Source organism: Lupinus angustifolius, chromosome LG09 (genome assembly GCF_001865875.1).
Source record: "Lupinus angustifolius cultivar Tanjil chromosome LG09, LupAngTanjil_v1.0, whole genome shotgun sequence".
Lineage (NCBI taxonomy): Eukaryota > Viridiplantae > Streptophyta > Magnoliopsida > Fabales > Fabaceae > Lupinus > Lupinus angustifolius.
Window position 1 is genome coordinate 15255741 of NC_032017.1, and position 19381 is coordinate 15275121.

Below are 19381 nucleotides of genomic sequence, written 5' to 3' on the forward strand. Positions count from 1 at the left end.
ATTGTTGAACATGTTTTGTGCTGTATTTTATAGACACTCTTGTATTCATATTTTGATCATAGTAGAGCTGGATTGAATGGCTTGTATCCGTGGTTTTTACTTCTCACACTGGGAAGGTTTTCCACGTTAAAATTCTGGTGTCCTTCGTGTGTTCTTAGTTACTACATTATTTGTTATTTATCCTCATAGATTCTAGCAAGTGGGAGAAATTATTATCCGCTGCATATACTCTGTTAGAGATTTCTTTGTTATTGTGTTGAATTTCTCATCATATGACTCATGAGCTTTCATTTTAGACAAATGGTCCAAACTGGTCTCTCACTTTTAGTCCATGAAAAATTATACTCACAAATAAGTCCCCCGTATTTTCAAATGTTGGACAAATTAATCTCTTTATCTCAAATCATTACTAAATCTTTGTTTGACCAAATGGGTTTGCCATGTGACACTTCATGATGTAGGTTTGGTGCCAGGTTAAAGTGGATGAGGTTCATTTTTCAACCTCAGAGAGTTGAGTTACATATTTGAGATCTTGAGTTCAAAATTGGGGAAGGTGAAATCTAACCTTCCTCATTGTCATCCCTAGAATTTAAACCTCGATCTCTTAGAAATTATGAGGGATGTAATTTCGACAATGACAAACATTTTTTTTAATATGTGTGTTCATATATTGTATAAATTAAAAGTGAATGTCTAATATTTTACATAAATTACAAGTACTTACTATATGCAAGTAATAATTTGTGACAAAGATACAAGAACTTCAATTCCATAATTTTAGATTTAGAATTCAAAACTATAAAGAATTTAACATGTCAGAAATAATTTTCCTCTATATATGAATGAATATCACTCATTCACTCCTAAGATATAATTCTTAGCTTCTTATCAAACTTGGAACATTCAAAATATAGTTGACCTAGTTATCACGTTAAATATTTTCTCATACGTAAGACTCGAATATGATATTGTATAAAGAAAAACAAGCATATATCACAAATTAATCTTATTAGTATGTCACATGAAGTATTAAAGTGTCTGAAACTTAACAAACTCATAAAACTTTATAAAAATGTGTTGAGTTGATTTTATAGTTTTTGCTAGTTAAGTTGATTTCAATTAAGGTAATGCGTTACATCAACTTCAATAAATCCAACCCATGTATAGCGGCTCATGTTACATGCGAGAGGCCGTGATTGGTAGGTATAGGATTCAAATAGGTACAAGAACATGGTTGTTAAAGTATCAAATTTCTCAATTTTGATTTACATACAATATCATATAAAAAAGGAGTGGACAATATCTTATAATATCCATATCATTCTGCTTAGACCATCACTAAATCGTCATTGAAATACAGAAACTATGAATCACACCAACTTACAATTCATACAATAAATGAATTACAAGTAGAAAATAAAAATACTAAGATAAGGTGAGTGCAAGTGTATGAAATAATCCCCCAAAATTAAGAATTCTAATAGGAAAAATTATATCCTGAATTGCAATTAATTAAATATTCAATTTAGTTCATTTGCAATAATATATAATACTTCATCCGTCAATTGACAATTTTTTAATATTTTTTTACTTTAGTTTTGAGACAAAGTGGTAATAAATTATATCTTTAGACTCTAATAATATATAGTATCATCAAGTATCCATCACTTTAATATATAGCAGCCTTATAGACTAAGACATTGAATGGCCTCCCTGCCTCCATTCTACTGAGCATGGTGGCCCATTGATTGTCTCGTTATTTATCATGGTACCTTCGTACAAAGCTAATTTCTCAAAATAGGGTCACATGTAAAGATGTCCTCTAATGATATGTTTTTTTATTGAAAAAACTCTAAAACCACTCTAAACTTTATATATATTTTAAATAGAGAATATATAATTTAAAATTATTAAATTAATTAATATTTTATTATTACTAAATCAATGTTATTTCAGTTGTGTAATGTTTCATTGGCTCTATAAGTATTGTATTAAGCTAAAAATTGAATGTTTGATTCTTATAGAGATAATTATACACTTCGAAAGAAATACCTTATTTACAAATTAGCTAAAAAATACTGTCCGTTATACCAAACAATAAAAATTGCCATGTAAAACACTTAATTCACATGTAAAATGTGAATACAATTAAGATGCTTGTCCATAGTGACATATGTTTGTGGTGGAGAGATTTCCCACTAATAATAATGACAGAAAAGATGAAACGTCTGCCACAGATTTATGTCATAAATAAAAGAAGAAAGAAGCATTTCATCAAGAGTTCAAAATTTATACATTGACTAAAGTTTTTATACTGTCAGTACTAACTATTGATTTATAATACTTTTGTTTGAAAGTCAATACTAACTAATATATAAATTTTGGGGATTTGCTGACAATATAAAAATTACTTACATTATTAATGTATATATATTAAATTATTTCATCAATATAGTAAAATTAGAGAAAATAGTTTATCCATCAAAGTAGTACAAAAGGTTTTATATTATCAACAATTAGTAACTAAAAATAATATATGATAAATAAATATTATGTTAATAATATAAGAAATTTATATTAATATGCATATATATTGAAATGCTTGTATATACATATGTTCTTAGTTACATTAAAATTAAAATTTTATATGTTTAATTAATCACGATAAAAAGATTAATATTTTTACTCTCTATTTCAAATGTTTATAATTGTAGATATAATTCATTGTTCTACCAATTAAACACCATGCTTATACACGTTTTATCTGCTGGTGACTATACATGTAAAGTGATTGATATATTCAATGACATTATTAATTCTTAACTATTAAACTAATATTTATATATTATTACTATAAAAATTCATTCGCACTCATCACATTATTCATTTCTATTATTATTTTTAATTTTTTTTTAATAATAACTAAAAATGAAGGGTGAATAATGTAATGATAACATATGAAATTTATACACCACCAATATATGTAATAGCAATATAGCATGCATCCATCCAAAAAAAGCAATATAACATGCATTGATATTTACATTTAAAAAATTGGATAAGTATTAGGTGTATATATTATTATTTAAATATATATATATCAACTTATTTATTGTTGTTATAGTGTAATATCTATACAGTGATAATATAAAGATTTATATATAATTAGTGTATCATTTATTATTTATTTTGATTAAATCAATGATGATTGAAAATGAATTATGAATAATACAATAATAATATATAAAATTCATATAATGTCAATATATACATTTTTTCTTTTTAACGAGAGACTACTACTATCCACATTACTCACTTAACAATTTATAAGATTCAAGTTATGTGGGTCCTATTACTAAAATGCCTAAACAACATCTATTAAGCTCTAAATTAATTCTAGATAGAGCTAATTCAAAATCAACTAGACATATAAAATATCATATAGTGATACAAACGAGTTTGGAGTTTATACCCATTAACGTTCTATTCCTTATGGAAACAATTTCAAGTGATGCAATATTTTTTAGAAAAAACAAACAAATTGTGAAATTGAACAAAATTACTCATAATTAGTCAATTTAATTCCTACACATAAACTCAACATTAATAGAACTTAACAATATTTAAATATCACACCTTTAGCCTATCGTGTTATGGTTAAAGTTTGAGGACGAAAATAACCTCTAAATAAGCAAGTTATCAAGTATTTATCGAGAAAATAAAAAGATATTATCTTACAAATTATTTTATACCATAAAAAAAGGTAAAATATTAATAATTTATTTATTAATGATTGGGCCGGTTAAAGGGTTATTGTTACTCTGAAATGAAACAGACACAATTGCAGAGTTACTACTGTCCAAATTTCTCTTTACCTTCGATTCTCCTCCTCGCTCTCTCACTCACGGACACATTTCATTCACCAAAAAATAGAATTTTGATTTATAAAAATTAAAAACAAAATCATCAAAAAAATTAACCCCAAAACAAAAAAATGTTGATTAATTCTTCAGCAGCAACTCGTTGTTGCATGCCATCATCACCACATCACTGTTTCCCTTCTCGCTCCATTCTCTTACCCTTTTCCAAACCCATCTTCTCTTGCAACGCTCCGATCCTAAGATCCGTTTCGGTTCGGTCCCAGCCACTAGGTTCGGATGGGTTTGGTGGTGGGTCCAATAAACATATCAGTTTGGAAGAACACTCTGTTTCTTCTGCTTCTGTTATTGATTTTCTCACTCTATGTCACCGTCTTAAGGTACCCATTTACCATTTCTTCATTTATTGTTGTAAAGTTTTGAAATTTATTAGGACCCATTAATTATTTTTATGTGTTTTATCATATCATTATTTTTTGAAATATTTGCATTGTAGACCACAAAGAGAAAAGGGTGGATTAATAATGGGATAAAGGGTGCTGAATCAATTGCTGATCATATGTATCGTATGGCTTTGATGGGGTTGATTGCTGGTGATGTTCCTGGATTGAATAGAGAAAGGTTTCACTTTTAATTTCTCTTATTTGAATTTGTTTGATTCACTCCATTGCTTTGTTCTGTTGTAAGATGCATCTTTAGATTCCATGATTATGTGAAAGTGCATTGATCTTACTATAGTATTGTTTTTGGTTGGACAGTGATATTACATTGCTAAGTTAATTTTTTTGTATTGAAGTGTATTCTAGGATATATTTGTGGCCTTTCCTTACACTGATCCTTTATGAACAGTATGCTAGCTGTTAATCAAGCATGGTTTTAAAGTGTTTGATTTGTGAAGATTATACATATGATCTTGTTTTAAAGTTTAAATTGAAAATCCTGAAAAAAATGAACTATTATTCAATGTGGATGAGGAGGTGACTTTGGGTCATGTTTCTTAAAAGACAAACTTAAAATTTCAAACATTCCTTGCACCGCCCAAATTATTCAACTGCTGGTCCATTCTCAAGCATAATTTAACCGCTTAGTGATATATTTCGTAAAAATTTATTTTCACTTCTATCTGTCATTAAATTGTGGCTGGGTATTGAATTGCCTATTTCAAAGTTCTTGATCAAGGTAGCTCCTCTAATCATTGTTGTGATGCTGCTAGGTAACTGTTGTTGTCACTGATTAGTGAGATATTTCTGTCCTTGATTTTTTTAATTTATCTGATAATAGATGATATAAGAGTCTACAAGAGTACCTTGTTCATCACTCACCAGCCAAAATAACAGAATTCTTTTGTACCCTGTGAATACTATCTGTCTAATAGTGTGGGCCAGCATATTTCTTTTTTTTTATACTAGACAGAATTATTTTTATATATAAAAGATTTAATATGTTTGTTTCAAGTGATCCCCTTGAATTTTTCATTGAACTACATTTTTTCATGCTACACAGATGTATTAAAATAGCACTGGTGCACGATATTGCAGAAGGTATTTGTCTGATTCCTTCCTATTGAATAATTTTTGCAGTTACTGTTATTAACTCTTTAATGATAAATTTTACATAAGATGATTTGCTAGCTGTGTTGGGTAGAAATAAAAAAAAAATCAATCTCCTTTTGAAATGAGTCAAATGACTGGGTGGGGACTCGTGTCTTTTCAAGGCGCAAAAATTGGTAAATTTCACAAGGCAGTGTAGCATAAATTATAGGGGGTGTATTGATGTTATGTTATAGGGGATTGAACCCAGGGCTACATGCTTAAGGGACCTGAGTCCTTCCACTTGCACCAACAACATTGGTAGTTATAAACATTTGCAAAAACTTCTTGTATTATGTTTTGTTTTTCTGTGGAAGTTAGAGTTTAAAATCTGTATAGTGGAGACAAAAATTCCATAAATGAGTGTTAGATTATTTATTTTCTACCATGAATTGTGACTTAGTTATATGTGATTTTAAACACTGAAAACACTGCTTTACATCATGTATATCTCTCAAAAAAGAAAGATAGAAGGATTTTAGCTAGCTAAGGCATCACTCTTCTTCGGCATATTGCTCATTTATGTTGAAGACTTAGTTCTGTTCTGCATTCAATAGCTATTGTAGGAGATATAACACCATCCGATGGTGTACCCAAGGCTGAAAAGAGCAGAAGGGAGCAGGCTGCTTTGAACGAAATGTGTGAAGTTCTTGGTGGAGGGCTGAGAGGTATTTGCAAATTATTTATTTTGGAACTTTTTTGTTGACTTTTCAAATTTGGATCAAAGAACTTCACATTTTTTGAATTTGCAGCTGAAGAGATCAAGGAACTTTGGTTGGAGTATGAAAACAATTCTTCGTTAGAGGCAAATCTTGTAAAAGATTTTGACAAGGTACATATACTCAACCTGATATAGAGGGACCAGTTATGTGTGAGCCTTGATCCTAGAACTAATATCAAACATGGCTTTTAAGTTGTGTGCCATTTGAAGTTTTATTTTGTTTATCCTTTTTCTTTTGGGGGGTGAAGACACGATAATTGAAAAGGAAGCTCATTTGAGGACATGATGGATTAATTTTTAATAGAAAAATAGGGAAAGTAGAAGTATCAACTATGCTGAGGGTAAGATATGCTCCAAAACGGAAAAAACAAGATAAACATTGAAGAAATGTAGCAAGACTGCATGTCAGATTGAAACTTTTTTAAAATTGCCATGACCAAAACAACATAATCCTATACCGTAGCATGTTTTGGGGGTGATGAGACACTGTCAAAGATGCTGTCGATTCACTCCATCTGAGCACCACCATAAACTTTATAGCAAACTACAATATAAAATTACTTCAAAATATAAGTGCACAACCCAATGCTCATAAAAAATCCCGAAAGTATTTTTGTCTAGGAAAGCAGCTCTCTTCCACTGCAAGAATAAGTAGCCTAATGTTTCTAAGCTTGATCTCCACGTATCTTGAGAAAAAGCAATGTTGGGAAAATTCTAAGCTTAATTACCATCAAATAGGGTTGGACCAAAATTGCAACTTGTTCAAATTTTTAGATACTATGAAAAACTTTGAGGGCTAATCTAGATGGAACCACCAAACTAAAGATTGCCTCCTACACCAAGAAACATGAAAACTGCATTTATTGTAGCTTCGGTAGCCTGTACAGTATTCAATTTCATCAAAGCAGGATGTATTTTAATAATTTTTAGTTACGTGTTCATAAGTAATTAAGTATCGCTTTGGTTCACTTTAATGTTTTCTAGTTCCAACTGCTTCTGGTATACTGCCAGGTTCATCATCCAAGAATTTTCCCTTGGAAAGAGTTTGGCAACTTCCTTCCTTTATGCTCTGGGTGCATTAATATTGCACTTAGTCTCTCTTAATGGGCCTTAAGTGCAGAAATTTATAATCCTACGCTGTACTTCATCAAATTTCTGAAACTATTGTGATCTTACACTATTTCTTTTACGTCATCATAACTATTGTCATCTTGTTATTGCTTTCTGATTACATTGCCCTGCTCCTCAAATTATGATCAGGTTGAAATGATTCTACAAGCGCTGGAATATGAAACTGGTAATTTATACATAGATCCATCCATTTGCATATAGCCTTTGAATTCATACTATCATAACACCTTTTAAGTTTGGAATTGTTAGACAGCCCAATTCTGAACTTTCTGGTTTGGTGATGATTCTTCCTTACTGAACAATGTTTATAATATGCTTTGTAATGCTTAAGTATCTCAAATTTCATTATTCTTTGTGACAGAACATGGAAAGGTGTTGGATGAATTTTTCATTTCAACTGCAGGTAGAGTTGAACTTCTCTGTGTATTGAAATGTTCATATATATCATTTGAACCTGTTTTAACCTCTTCATTTTTAATTTGGTCTTCAGGGAAGTTTCAAACTGAAATAGGAAAAAGTTGGGCAGCTGAGATAATTTCAAGAAGAAAATCTTTATCAGCAAATAGTTGAGTTGATATAATGGCTCACAAGTGGTGCCATTGTGGCTTAAGTGATTTTGGTTGGTCAGAATAATAGAATGGCCATGTTCACTGCAATACACAACATGATTTTATGCAAAAGGAATTTCTTGAGTTAACATAATTTGGGATAATATCTATGTTTTGTCCCTGCCTTATAAGAATTTTGTCTTTGTTGGTAACTTATTTGAACCAAGCTTTTCCTTTTTTCATTCTTTTCTTTTGTCTACATTGTAGTGTAAAATGTTGCCAAATATCTGGGCAGGTAAGTTGTGGGACACAAAGTTTGAGTTCCTGTCTTCAAACCATGACAACTGCATAAATTTTCTCTACTTCAAAAACTGTCAATGCCATTTTAAACTTTATGTGTTTTCAATCAGCTATCATGAATTATTTTTTCTTTATAATTACATCTTAAACTTCATTTGTAGGTGAAATTGATTTTTGTGTAAATATATTGTTAAATCACTAATATGCTAACAAATAAATTGTTGCAATGAGATTCACCATAGTGGTAATACAATAGTGTAGGTTAACCAAATTTGGGATCCCTAGAAAACTGCCATAACGATAAGTAAATTGCAAAGTTATGTGATTAATGCATAGTATTGATATATGTAAACATTAAAATTACACAACAATGATCTAACATTCTAGGTTAAATTAAAATGTATGATTAAAAATTTCCATTGTTATTAATTTAATATATGCTTATACAAAAATTAATTTCACCCATAATTAAAGTTTAAGGGGTAATTAAGAAGAGATTTAGTTTAAGATAAATATATGCAAAAGACATAAAGATTAAGGTGTTTTTACTTTTATACATTTTAACTTAGCTTTCCTGCAGATTTTAGTTACAGACAACTTATTTCATATATGTTTGCATCATATTTTTAATATCATACAATGTTTAGATTTTGTGATATTTATATTAGCCAATTTAAGCATCATGGATTATTCAATACTACTTGAAGTTCTAATAACCCTTCTAAAAATTTGGAACAAATAAGAATAAGCTAATTAATAAAAGTGATGCTTTTAATTAATTAAACGATGACAAGATAATTAATAGAATTGAATACATTAATTAAGCTGCATCAATTCCGATTAGCTGATTGATACACATACACTTATGGTATGTATAGTTTGGTATAAAGTCTCAATTATTTTTTATCTATATGTGAATGGTACTATACATCCAAGAAGAAATAAATATCTTAGCTCAAAAGATGTACAAGTTTGGGAGAGTCTTCCAAGCAAATACAAAGGCCACAGTAGCAAAAAACTTATGTCTCAAATTTAATACGTTCTGTTAAAACATGATAATCTGTGACAATTTAAGATTGGACTCTTTTCCTCAATGAAAGAAGAGAGAAAAAAAGGAATTTCATTAGAATTGAAATAATGAATCACAAGCTACTTTTACAAGCTATATATACAAAGGAATTGAAAGAGGAACAAAAGACAAGTAACTTAACACAATCAATGTCAACTAATCAATTCCATAAATGCTTTAACATGACTAATTTGCACGCTAAGCAACTTATACATGATTACTAAAAAACTACTCAAATTCTCCATACAATTTTGATTTTGAGTTGCTCAAGTATGTCTGTAGTTACTGCATACCAAATTCACCCTATGGTATAACCACATAACATGTTCATTATAAAAAATGTTTCATAAAATTAATGTAAAAGTAATAAACTGTACACTAAATGAATCATGTACCCGTCCCTATACCGTTAAGTGGTTACTATGAGTATGCCAAGTATGCCTCTCTTTCTTCTGCTGCTGTACTTGTAGGATTACTTTGTTATTGATTTGCTACTGATTTAACACGTTCATTACCATGAACCTATTTTACAAAAAGAACATTTTCAATTTCAAATGGATTGGACACTATATACAAATATCATATATTGATCACAATGTAATTTTACCAAAAATACTATCCTTTTAACATATTTTAGTATACAATATATTTTTATTTAAAAACGAGGCCTACAGAAATAAAAAACATCATATCAATTAATCACAATGTAATAAAATTTGTATACTAATATTACAGTAGGAGGATGTTTTATTACTCTCGATTTTTGTAGCTATTGAATTTAACTAGCTGCTATACCTCCCTCCAAAGTGCAAAAATCTCTCTCACTCTCTCATCCCACTCAACCTCACACATGAGCATTAAGCAATGACATAAGCTGGCAAAGACTTCATATATGATTTTGCAGTTTTGTCCTTGCCAACACAAACCACACACACATCACCATTATCATTATCATTATCATTAACATTACCAATGAGTGCGGTAGTGAATGATTCAATGGCATAACTCATAAAACCTTTATATCCTTAGGTTTACATTCAATCAAAAATAAATAATAAATAAATAAATTCAGTTAAATACTACTTATAGTTATATTATAATGAATCTGCCTGTACAAATGTGCACTTGTTACCTACCTCTTTCTACATTTCCACCGACACTTATGTATCGGTAAATGTGGCAAAGAAAACTTTCATAATCATAAACACTACTTTGACTTTTATGCTTTTATAATTAAGTAAGAAGAAAACTTTAATCTCACTAGCTGAACAAAGCTTTAACTATGAACATTATTATCCTCAATATAAATTATGTTTTTTCGTAAATATTATCCTAAAAAATTTGGACTAATATTTATTTGATATGTTCCAAGTTTCTAATGATTTTCTTCATACATATTCAAACCATAATCAAATTCTATAATATTTTATAATAAAATGAAATCATTTAAATGTATTAATCAATGCATTATTTTATATTTATGTGATTTTCATCACATGATTATACTTTATTTCACCAAAACCCTATACTTTGATTCTAAGTTTCTAACACCTCATAAGAAATAAAATGGACTGATTAAGTATATGATAAAAGAGTAAAAATCATCAATTTAGTAAATTTTAGAAGAACCATCGGAGTTGAGATTCACTTACTTCAAAAGTAAGTTTTTTAAACTTACTTCTCATGATAGTCATTAATTCTAAGGAAATTCAATGATTTTAATTAGTAATCTTAAATATTAGATGTCCCTATAATTGATAACTATAATGAGAAGTAAGTTTTAAAAACTTACTTTCATGATATAAGTGGATATTTAAGCTCACATCATTACTGTTTTAGTGTTTTTGGTAGTTGTATAAATATAAAATAAAACTTATATATCAAAATTCAAAAGGGTAAATAGCATGTTGAGTTGAATTCTCACCAAAATTCACACTGGAATAGCATGTCGATCTCTAAATTTGACATGACATATCCTGGTCCTATGTCCCACTAGATTGATCCTATAAATCATAAATGAATAATTTTCTTCATCAACCAAATATCAAGGCCATGCTAATTACTAATTGTCTGGTCCCCTTCTTTTATTGTATTGTCTCTTCTCCTCATTACTTAATGGCAAAATTGTATTCATCTTTTGCTTAGTTAAAAATACAAAGTGGGGACTTAAAAATGAATTTAGATATGCATGAACTTTAGCATAAAAAACAAGCTTTAAATCAGCAAAAGATAATCCTTAAATATATTAGTAGAAAAAAGCAGTATTGTTAATACATCACCGTACTAGGCTCTAATATGGTAATATAATAGTTCAATGGTAATTCATTAATTAAACTAGTAAAATTAAATATATTATATATATATATATATATAACTAAAAATGCACTATGCTAAAATTGATATTTAACAATGTTCACTTAATAACGCTTATGTGTTGAACGCTATTAAATGTAAATCGGAAGAAAATTAACAACGCTCATTAAGGAAAGTGTTGTTAATGGTGTAATCTTTAACATCGTTTATTAAAGAAAGCGATATTAAAGGTGAAGTTCATATATTTAATAACATTTCTTCACTTGTTAAATGTGTAATCTTTAACAACACTTATTGAAGTAAGCGACGATACATGTGTTATCTTTAACAGCGCTTATTGAAGCAAACACAAACACTGTTAAAGATCATACGTTCATATATTTAAGTGCACTTCTTCAGTGAGCGATGTTAAAGGACCTTTAGCTGCGCTTATTAAAGAAAGCGCAGATAAAGGTCATACATTTATACATTTAACAACACTTCTTGAATGAGTGTTGTTAAATGTGTTATTATTGAATGATGTTAAATGTGTTATATTTAATAACGCATATTGAAGAAAGTGTTGTTAAAGATCATACTTCATATATTTAACATCACTTCTTCAATAAGCGTTGTTAAATGCTTGTTTTAGTGAGCGAGAATCTTTTCAAAATCAAAAACAAAACTTCACACACAATAATACACATATCACTCAGTTTATTATTTCTCTTGATTTTCTTCTTTTCCATGAGTTACATTTTTTTCTCTTTTGTTTTTAGTTTCTCTCTTCAAGCAAGTTATCGATTTTTGGTTTTTTATCTTCAAGCATGAGGTAAACCGTTATTTTATTTTAGCTCATTTATTTCTCTCTTCACTAATAGCATGATATTTATTTATTGTGAAGTTATGCAGCTATGATATTCTAGGTTTTTGGCTATGGTTCACTAGTTTAGAACATATGGTTTGAGTATAATAGTAAATTTTCTTTCTCAATTGGTGTTAATTTTGTATTTTTTAAAAAACTGTTGCACTTTGTTTAGAGATGTCATTTTTTATTTGTATTTGAAGCTTGCGTTGATCATTGGGGAACACATGAACACTCTATAAGGACTTGCACATTAGAGGAGAAAGAATGAACAATTTGCATAAGATCTCATTATTCATAGTTACTTTATAATATTGAAATGTGTTAAGGTTGAATGTAGTTGGAGTCATTGGTGATTTAACAAATTTATTATAAATATGGTGGAGTTGGACATACTTGTCATGTATTTGATCGAATATTTAGGAGATATGTTGTCTTATTTAGAAAGCAGACATTTAACAGTGTTTGCTTCAGTGAGCGCTGTTAAATGTCTACTTTCTAGAGCGCTTCAAAAACGTTGTTGAATATAATCTTATGTACTACCGTACTCACGTAGTAAGCGCCACAAAAACACTGTTAAATGACAATATTAAGCATTGTTGTTATGCTTTTCCGGCGTCATGATTGAATAAATATTTTTATTTAAATTATTTTTTAAAACAAATTTGTGGTTTGATCGTATACCTAAGCAAAAGTAATGGTTGCATTTTAACTAAAATTTTGAAATTTTAAATGAAAACTGGTCAGTATAACCAACTTTGTCTGCATGATTGTATGAATAGTATAATTATTGCAACATACTAATATAAGTATTAGTTCACCAATTGCACAACTTAGTATTGGTTATTCTATTGAGGATTGTTAAGATGTATGTGCCTCTCATATACTACTTGTAGAGCAAATTAGTAAAGTTTGGCCTCCAAGATATTTAAACTTGACCTCCATATTTCCAAGATTCTTCTTCTAATATAAAAGGGCAAGAGTAGTGGCATATTCATCACAAAATCTTCAAAACAACATCAGCAAAAATACAAGAATCTTGAGTATATTTTGGTGAAAATTTTTGTTTCATTTGAAAGAGTATTTGTGAGAGAAAATATTACTCTTTGTCTTCATCATTATAAGAGGATTTGTTGTACTCTCCTTATAAGAGGATTTGTCTTCATCATTATAGTGGAACTTTACTCATGATCGCCCATAGTTTTTTACCTCTCATACTGAGGGTTTTTCCATGTTAAATGTTGTGTGTTATTCTCTTGCTCTTTTACTCACTTTTTTTGGTTCTCAATTGATTTGATCTTGTGCTTCCGCTTAGCGCTCTATCTCTAACAAGTGGTATTAGAGCTCTTACTAAATTGAGAATTTCAAAATGTCTAAATTTGACATTGAGAAGTTTGATGGCAATATTAGCTTTTCTATTTGGCGAGTCCAAATGAAAGTCGTTCTTATCCAGAGCGGATTAAAGAATATTTTAGATGGTAAGTCAAAGAAACCAACTTCCATGACCGATGATCAATGAGACGAGTTGGATGAAAAGATGCTTTCGACAATCCAACTTTGTTTGTCCAAGGAGGTTCTTCGTGAAGTGGCCAATGAATAAACTGTTGCGGCTTTGTGGCTAAAGTTAGAAACCTTATACATTACCAAGAGCCTCACAAACAAGCTTCGTCTCAAAGAACGGTTATATATCATTCGAATGGTTGAAGATACTCCTATTCAAACTCATCTTGATGAGTTTAATTCTATGATTATGGATGTGCAAAATATTGATATTAATATTGAAGATAGGACAAAAATATTTTGTTGGTTGTCTCTTTACCTTATACCTATAAATACTTCAAAGAAATCATGTTATGAAAACAATGATACCTTATCCTTTGAAGATGTGAAATCTAATATATTGTCCAAATAAAAATTTGATGTTGAAGTTAATTCTTTGGACAAGGGTGAGGGCTTGAGTGTTTGAGGTAGAACTAAAGAAAAAATAAGTACCAATTACAAAAAGTTCAGATCTAAATCCAGGGGACGCAAATCCAACAAAACCTGTCGCTATTGCAAGAAACCATATCATAATATTCCTGATTGTTTTATCTTGAAGAAAAAACAAGAAAAAGGAAATTTTCAACAATCCTGAAGCTGCTAATATTGAAGCTGATTCTGATGTGATATTCTTTTATTTGTTGCCTCTTCTAATAAGAGGAGTAAAACATAATGAATTCTTGATTATGGATGTACTTTTCATACGTGTCCTTATAATGATTTATTTATCACTTTTGAACATGTTGATAGTAGTGTTGTTTTTATGGGAAATGATACCCAATACAAGGTTACAGGAATAGGTAAAGTTTAGATCAAGACTCATGATGATGTTGTCAGAACTTCTGCTAATGTCCGCTATATTCCAGATTTGAAGCAAAACTTGATTTCTCTTGGTAACCTAGAGTCTCTCATATGTAGGTATTCAACTGAAGGTGGAGTTCTAAAGGTATTAGAAGGTGCTCTGGTATTATTAAAAGTTGACCAAATTGGTAGTTTAAATGTTTTGCAAGAATCTGTTATGACAGGTTCAACATATGTATCTTCTTCTATACCTGATAATGACGTCACCAAATTATGGCACATGCGCCTGGGCTATATGAGTGAAAAATATATGCATCTTTTGAGCAAGCAATGTCATCTTGGTAAAAATGGCATTGGTAAGTTGGAATTTTGCAAACATTGTGTTTTTGGGAAATAGAAAAATGTTAGTTTCTCCACTACAACTCACCATACCAAAGGTATTCTTGATTATCTCCATTCTGACCTTTGGGGGTCTTATAAAGTTCATTCCCATGGAGGATGCTGCTATATGATGACCATCATTGACGATTTTTCTCGTAATGTTTGGGTTTATTTTCTGCGGCATAAAAATAACACCTTCTCCACTTTCAAGAAGTGGAAAACTCTTGTTCAAACCCAGACAGGAAAAAAAATGAAGAAGCTCATAACAGACAATGGATCAGAGTTATGCAATAGTGACTTTAATGAGTTCTGCACAAATAATGGTATTGCTAGACACATAACCATTCCAAGAAATCCCCAGCAAAATGGTGTTGCAGAAAGGATGAACAAGACTTTACTTGAGAGAACTCGGTGTGTACTCTCAAATATTGGGTTATGGCATCAGCGTGAATTTTGGGCCGAAGCAGCATCTACTACTTGTTACTTGGTCAACTATTTTTCACATTTATCACTTGACTTCAATATCCCAGAATAAATTTGGTCAGGTAATCCTGTTGATTATTCTAATTTAAGAATTTTTGGATGTCCTACTTATGCACATGTTAATGTTGGTAAATTAGCTCCAAGAGTTGTTGAGTGCATTTTCTTGGTTATGCAACTGAGTGTAAAGGATATCGCTTATGATGTTCTGATTCAATAGTCACGAAAGTTAATTCTTAGTAGAGATGCGACTTTTAATGAGAATATATTATTATCTTCTAGAAAACAATTTGGTGTGTCTTCTTCTACTAATACATGTAATCTGCAGGTACTAGCAAGAAGGTGGAGTTGATAGTGAAGCCTACAACTCCTAATGTTGATGTTCCATCTCCCTCTACAAATCAATCTAGCATTGGTGATTGTTATGTTGATAATGATGACAGTACCACTTCTCATATTCATCAGTGGGAAGATGATTACTGTAATGCCCGAGACAGAACCAAAAGACTAATTAAAAAGCCATCTAGATAAGCTGATGGTGACAATTTAATTGCTTATGCATTGTCAGTTGCACAAGTGGTAAACGATGGTGTTGAACCTTCCATCTATACAGAAGTTGTTTCTTGTGTTGATTCTTCACAGTGGCTAGTGACTATGAATGAAGAAATTGAAAGTCTTCATAAGAATGGTACTTGGACTTTAACAGAGCTTCCCAAAGACAGCATTCCTGATGTTGAAGATTTGAGATGCAAAGCACAACTACTTATTAAAGGCTTTAATCAAAATGAAGGTATTGACTTTAATGAGATATTCTCACTTATCGTTCGTCATAGTTCCATTCATGTTTTGCTTGCTTTTGTTTCTTTATTTGATTTGGAGTTAGAGCAATTTAATGTAAAGACATCCTTTATACATGGAGAGCTAGAAGAAGAAATTTACATGGAACAACCTGATGGATTTATTGTTTCTGAGAATGAACATCTTGTCTATTGATTGGATAAATCTTTATATGGCCTTAAACAAGCTCCTAGACAATGGTACAAGAAGTTTGATTCTTTTATGATTGGGCAAGGTTATTGTAGGAGTCAATTTGATGACTGTATTTATTTCCCAAAAAAATCAGATGGATCTTTCATATATTTGTTACTTTATGTTGATGATATGTTAATTGCTTCATGTGAGAAGTCTTTGATAAGGAAATTAAAAACTCAACTCAATCATGCTGGTAAATTGTTCTTATCTCAAAAGACGTATATTGATTGAGTGAGTGAAATGTTTAATATGAATGATTGCAAACATGTTTTTACTCCACTTGCTGCACATTTTAAGTTATCTTCAGATCTTTGCTCACACGCAGAGGAAGAGATGGAGCGTATGTCGCATATTCTTTATGCCAGTGTAGTTGGTAGTCTTATGTATGCTAAGGTGTGCACTAGACCTGATTTAACATATGTTGTTAACACGATCAGTCGATATATGCATAATCTTGGAAAGAATCATTGGAGTGTTGTAAAATGAATTTTTTGGTATCTAAAAGATACTTCTAGCATTGGCTTGGTATTTGATAGAAGCATGGCTACAACCGATGATGTTGTAGGTTATGTTGATTCATATTATATATGGTGGTTATATTGATAGAAAGGGATCTTTTCTATTTACATCTTTACTCTCTGTAATAGTAATATTAACTAGAAAGCTATTCTTCAGTCCAATATTGTATTGTCTACGACTGAAGCAGAATATATTTCAACAACAGAGGGCGTGAAGGAGACTATTTGGCTCTAAGGTTTGGTAAATGAACTTGTCTAATATAAGCTGTTCTTAAAGTATTTTGTGATAGTTAAAGTGCTATTCATTTGACCAAGAATAGTCGTTATCATGACAAGACCAAATACATTGATATAAAATATCACTTTATCCAAGATATTGTTACTATTTGTGAAATTATAATGGAAAAGATTCATACATCAACATATATGCTTACCAAGCCTCTTCCAAATACCAAGTTTCAGCATTGTCTGGACTTGGTTGGTCTCTACAATATTTGAGCGTCCTTTGGGACTTTATTTGGTGATGAGCAACTTATCAAATTCGAGTCAAGGTGGAGATTGTTGAGATGTATGTGCCTCTCATATACTACTTGGAGAGCAAGTTAGTAAAGCTTGGCCTCCAAGTTTCCTAGGTTCTTCTTCTACTATAAAAGGACAAGAGTTGTGGCATATTTATTTATCACAAAATCATCACAGCAACATCAACAAAAATACAAGAGTCTTCAATGTATTTTGGTGAGAATTTTTGTTCCATTTGAGACGGTATTTATGACAGAAAATATTATTCTTTGTCCTCATTATTATAAGAGGATTTGTTGTACTCTCTTTTTTCATAGTGAAACTTTGCTGGTAATTGCCCATGATATTTTATCTCCCACACTAAGGAGGTTTTTCACGTTAATTTTTGTGTGTTATTCTCTTACTTTTTACTCACTTCTTTTTTGTTCTCAATTGATATGATCTTGTACGTCTGCTTAGCACTCTATCCCTAACATGGACCATTTAATCAAGCATAATTAAACTGTTTGTGAAAAAATAAATCTGGAATCTTATGCACTAAAATATTGCATCCAGGAACCAAAAGGTCATTAGTAATGACAAGTGGCATCAATTAGAGTTATTGGTTAGGGTATATGACTATGACCATAATATTAATTATATAATATTATACTAGATCAGACTATCCAACACATGCTGCAACTATAAATAATGGTATTTAATGGTGGATCGAGTCTGAAGACAAAATCAACATTTAAATGTGGCTATTTTTTGTTTAGTTAATTATCTATTAATTTCGTTTATAGTTTTTATTTCTGATCGAGACTTTTTGATCATGACGAATCAATAAACTTTGCAAGTTATAATATAATAACATGTAGAAAATTGGGATAAAATTGAAAAATGTTGAAAATTCTTTGAGCGGCGCCCTTATGTTCCGTGACACTTTTTTATATTTGCTTTGCTATAATTTAATGCCATAGCTTGAACATAATTTACGTTATAATCAAATAATATTATGCATGTACCAAAAAAATAATAATATTATGGATGAGAAAGAAGACCCAAAAAAGGTCTATAAGTCTATTAACCCATTTTCAAATTTTATTTTGGTACATGCAGAATCCTAAAGATAAAAAATAATGAATATTACTAACTCATTTGTTATTATCATGTAACTTTTTTAGCCAAGGATATTCCTTTATGGTATGAGTATGAAATCTTCTCTAGTCTTCGGGACTAAGAAATGTTGCTCATATGCTTCAAATATTGTCTTTATATAATATATGAGATCCAATAGAGCAATTAACTAGTGAACAAACTTTATGCTTGTAGTTTTATATTTATCTTTCCATTTTAATTGTCATAGTGCACATATAATAAAGTAAGTATCAAATGTGTTAATTATAGTATAAAATAATGTATTTTTACTATAATAACCTTAATAATGTCTCTTATAATTATTAATATTCCTTTCACTTTCAAAAGAAATAATATGAGGGATTAACATATAACAATTCAAAACAAAAAACAAATAGAGAAAAAAAAGAAATAGTTGTTGATTTTCTAAAGTGACTAGTAGTATGGAAAAACGGAAAATAGTTAAAATGGAATAGGTATAGGGACAGTATATAACATGATGTGAATGATACTTTTTTTAAATAATGTGAATAACAACACTTTAACAAATTTCAAGAGGTTTTTGTTTATGAATTTTTATGTGGGTTTTTTTGTACTAC

At 30.1% G+C, this 19381-nt stretch overlaps 1 protein-coding gene across 1 annotated transcript; it reads left to right on the top strand.

The window, feature by feature from the left end:
* On the top strand, positions 3850-7896 carry LOC109355754 (HD domain-containing protein C4G3.17-like). The gene is made up of 8 exons (XM_019598958.1): positions 3850-4258; positions 4375-4499; positions 5382-5419; positions 6025-6135; positions 6220-6299; positions 7449-7485; positions 7681-7722; positions 7810-7896. The coding sequence occupies exons 1-8, from the start codon at positions 3995-3997 to the stop codon at positions 7887-7889; spliced, it is 777 nt and encodes a 258-aa protein (XP_019454503.1). The 5' UTR covers positions 3850-3994; the 3' UTR covers positions 7890-7896.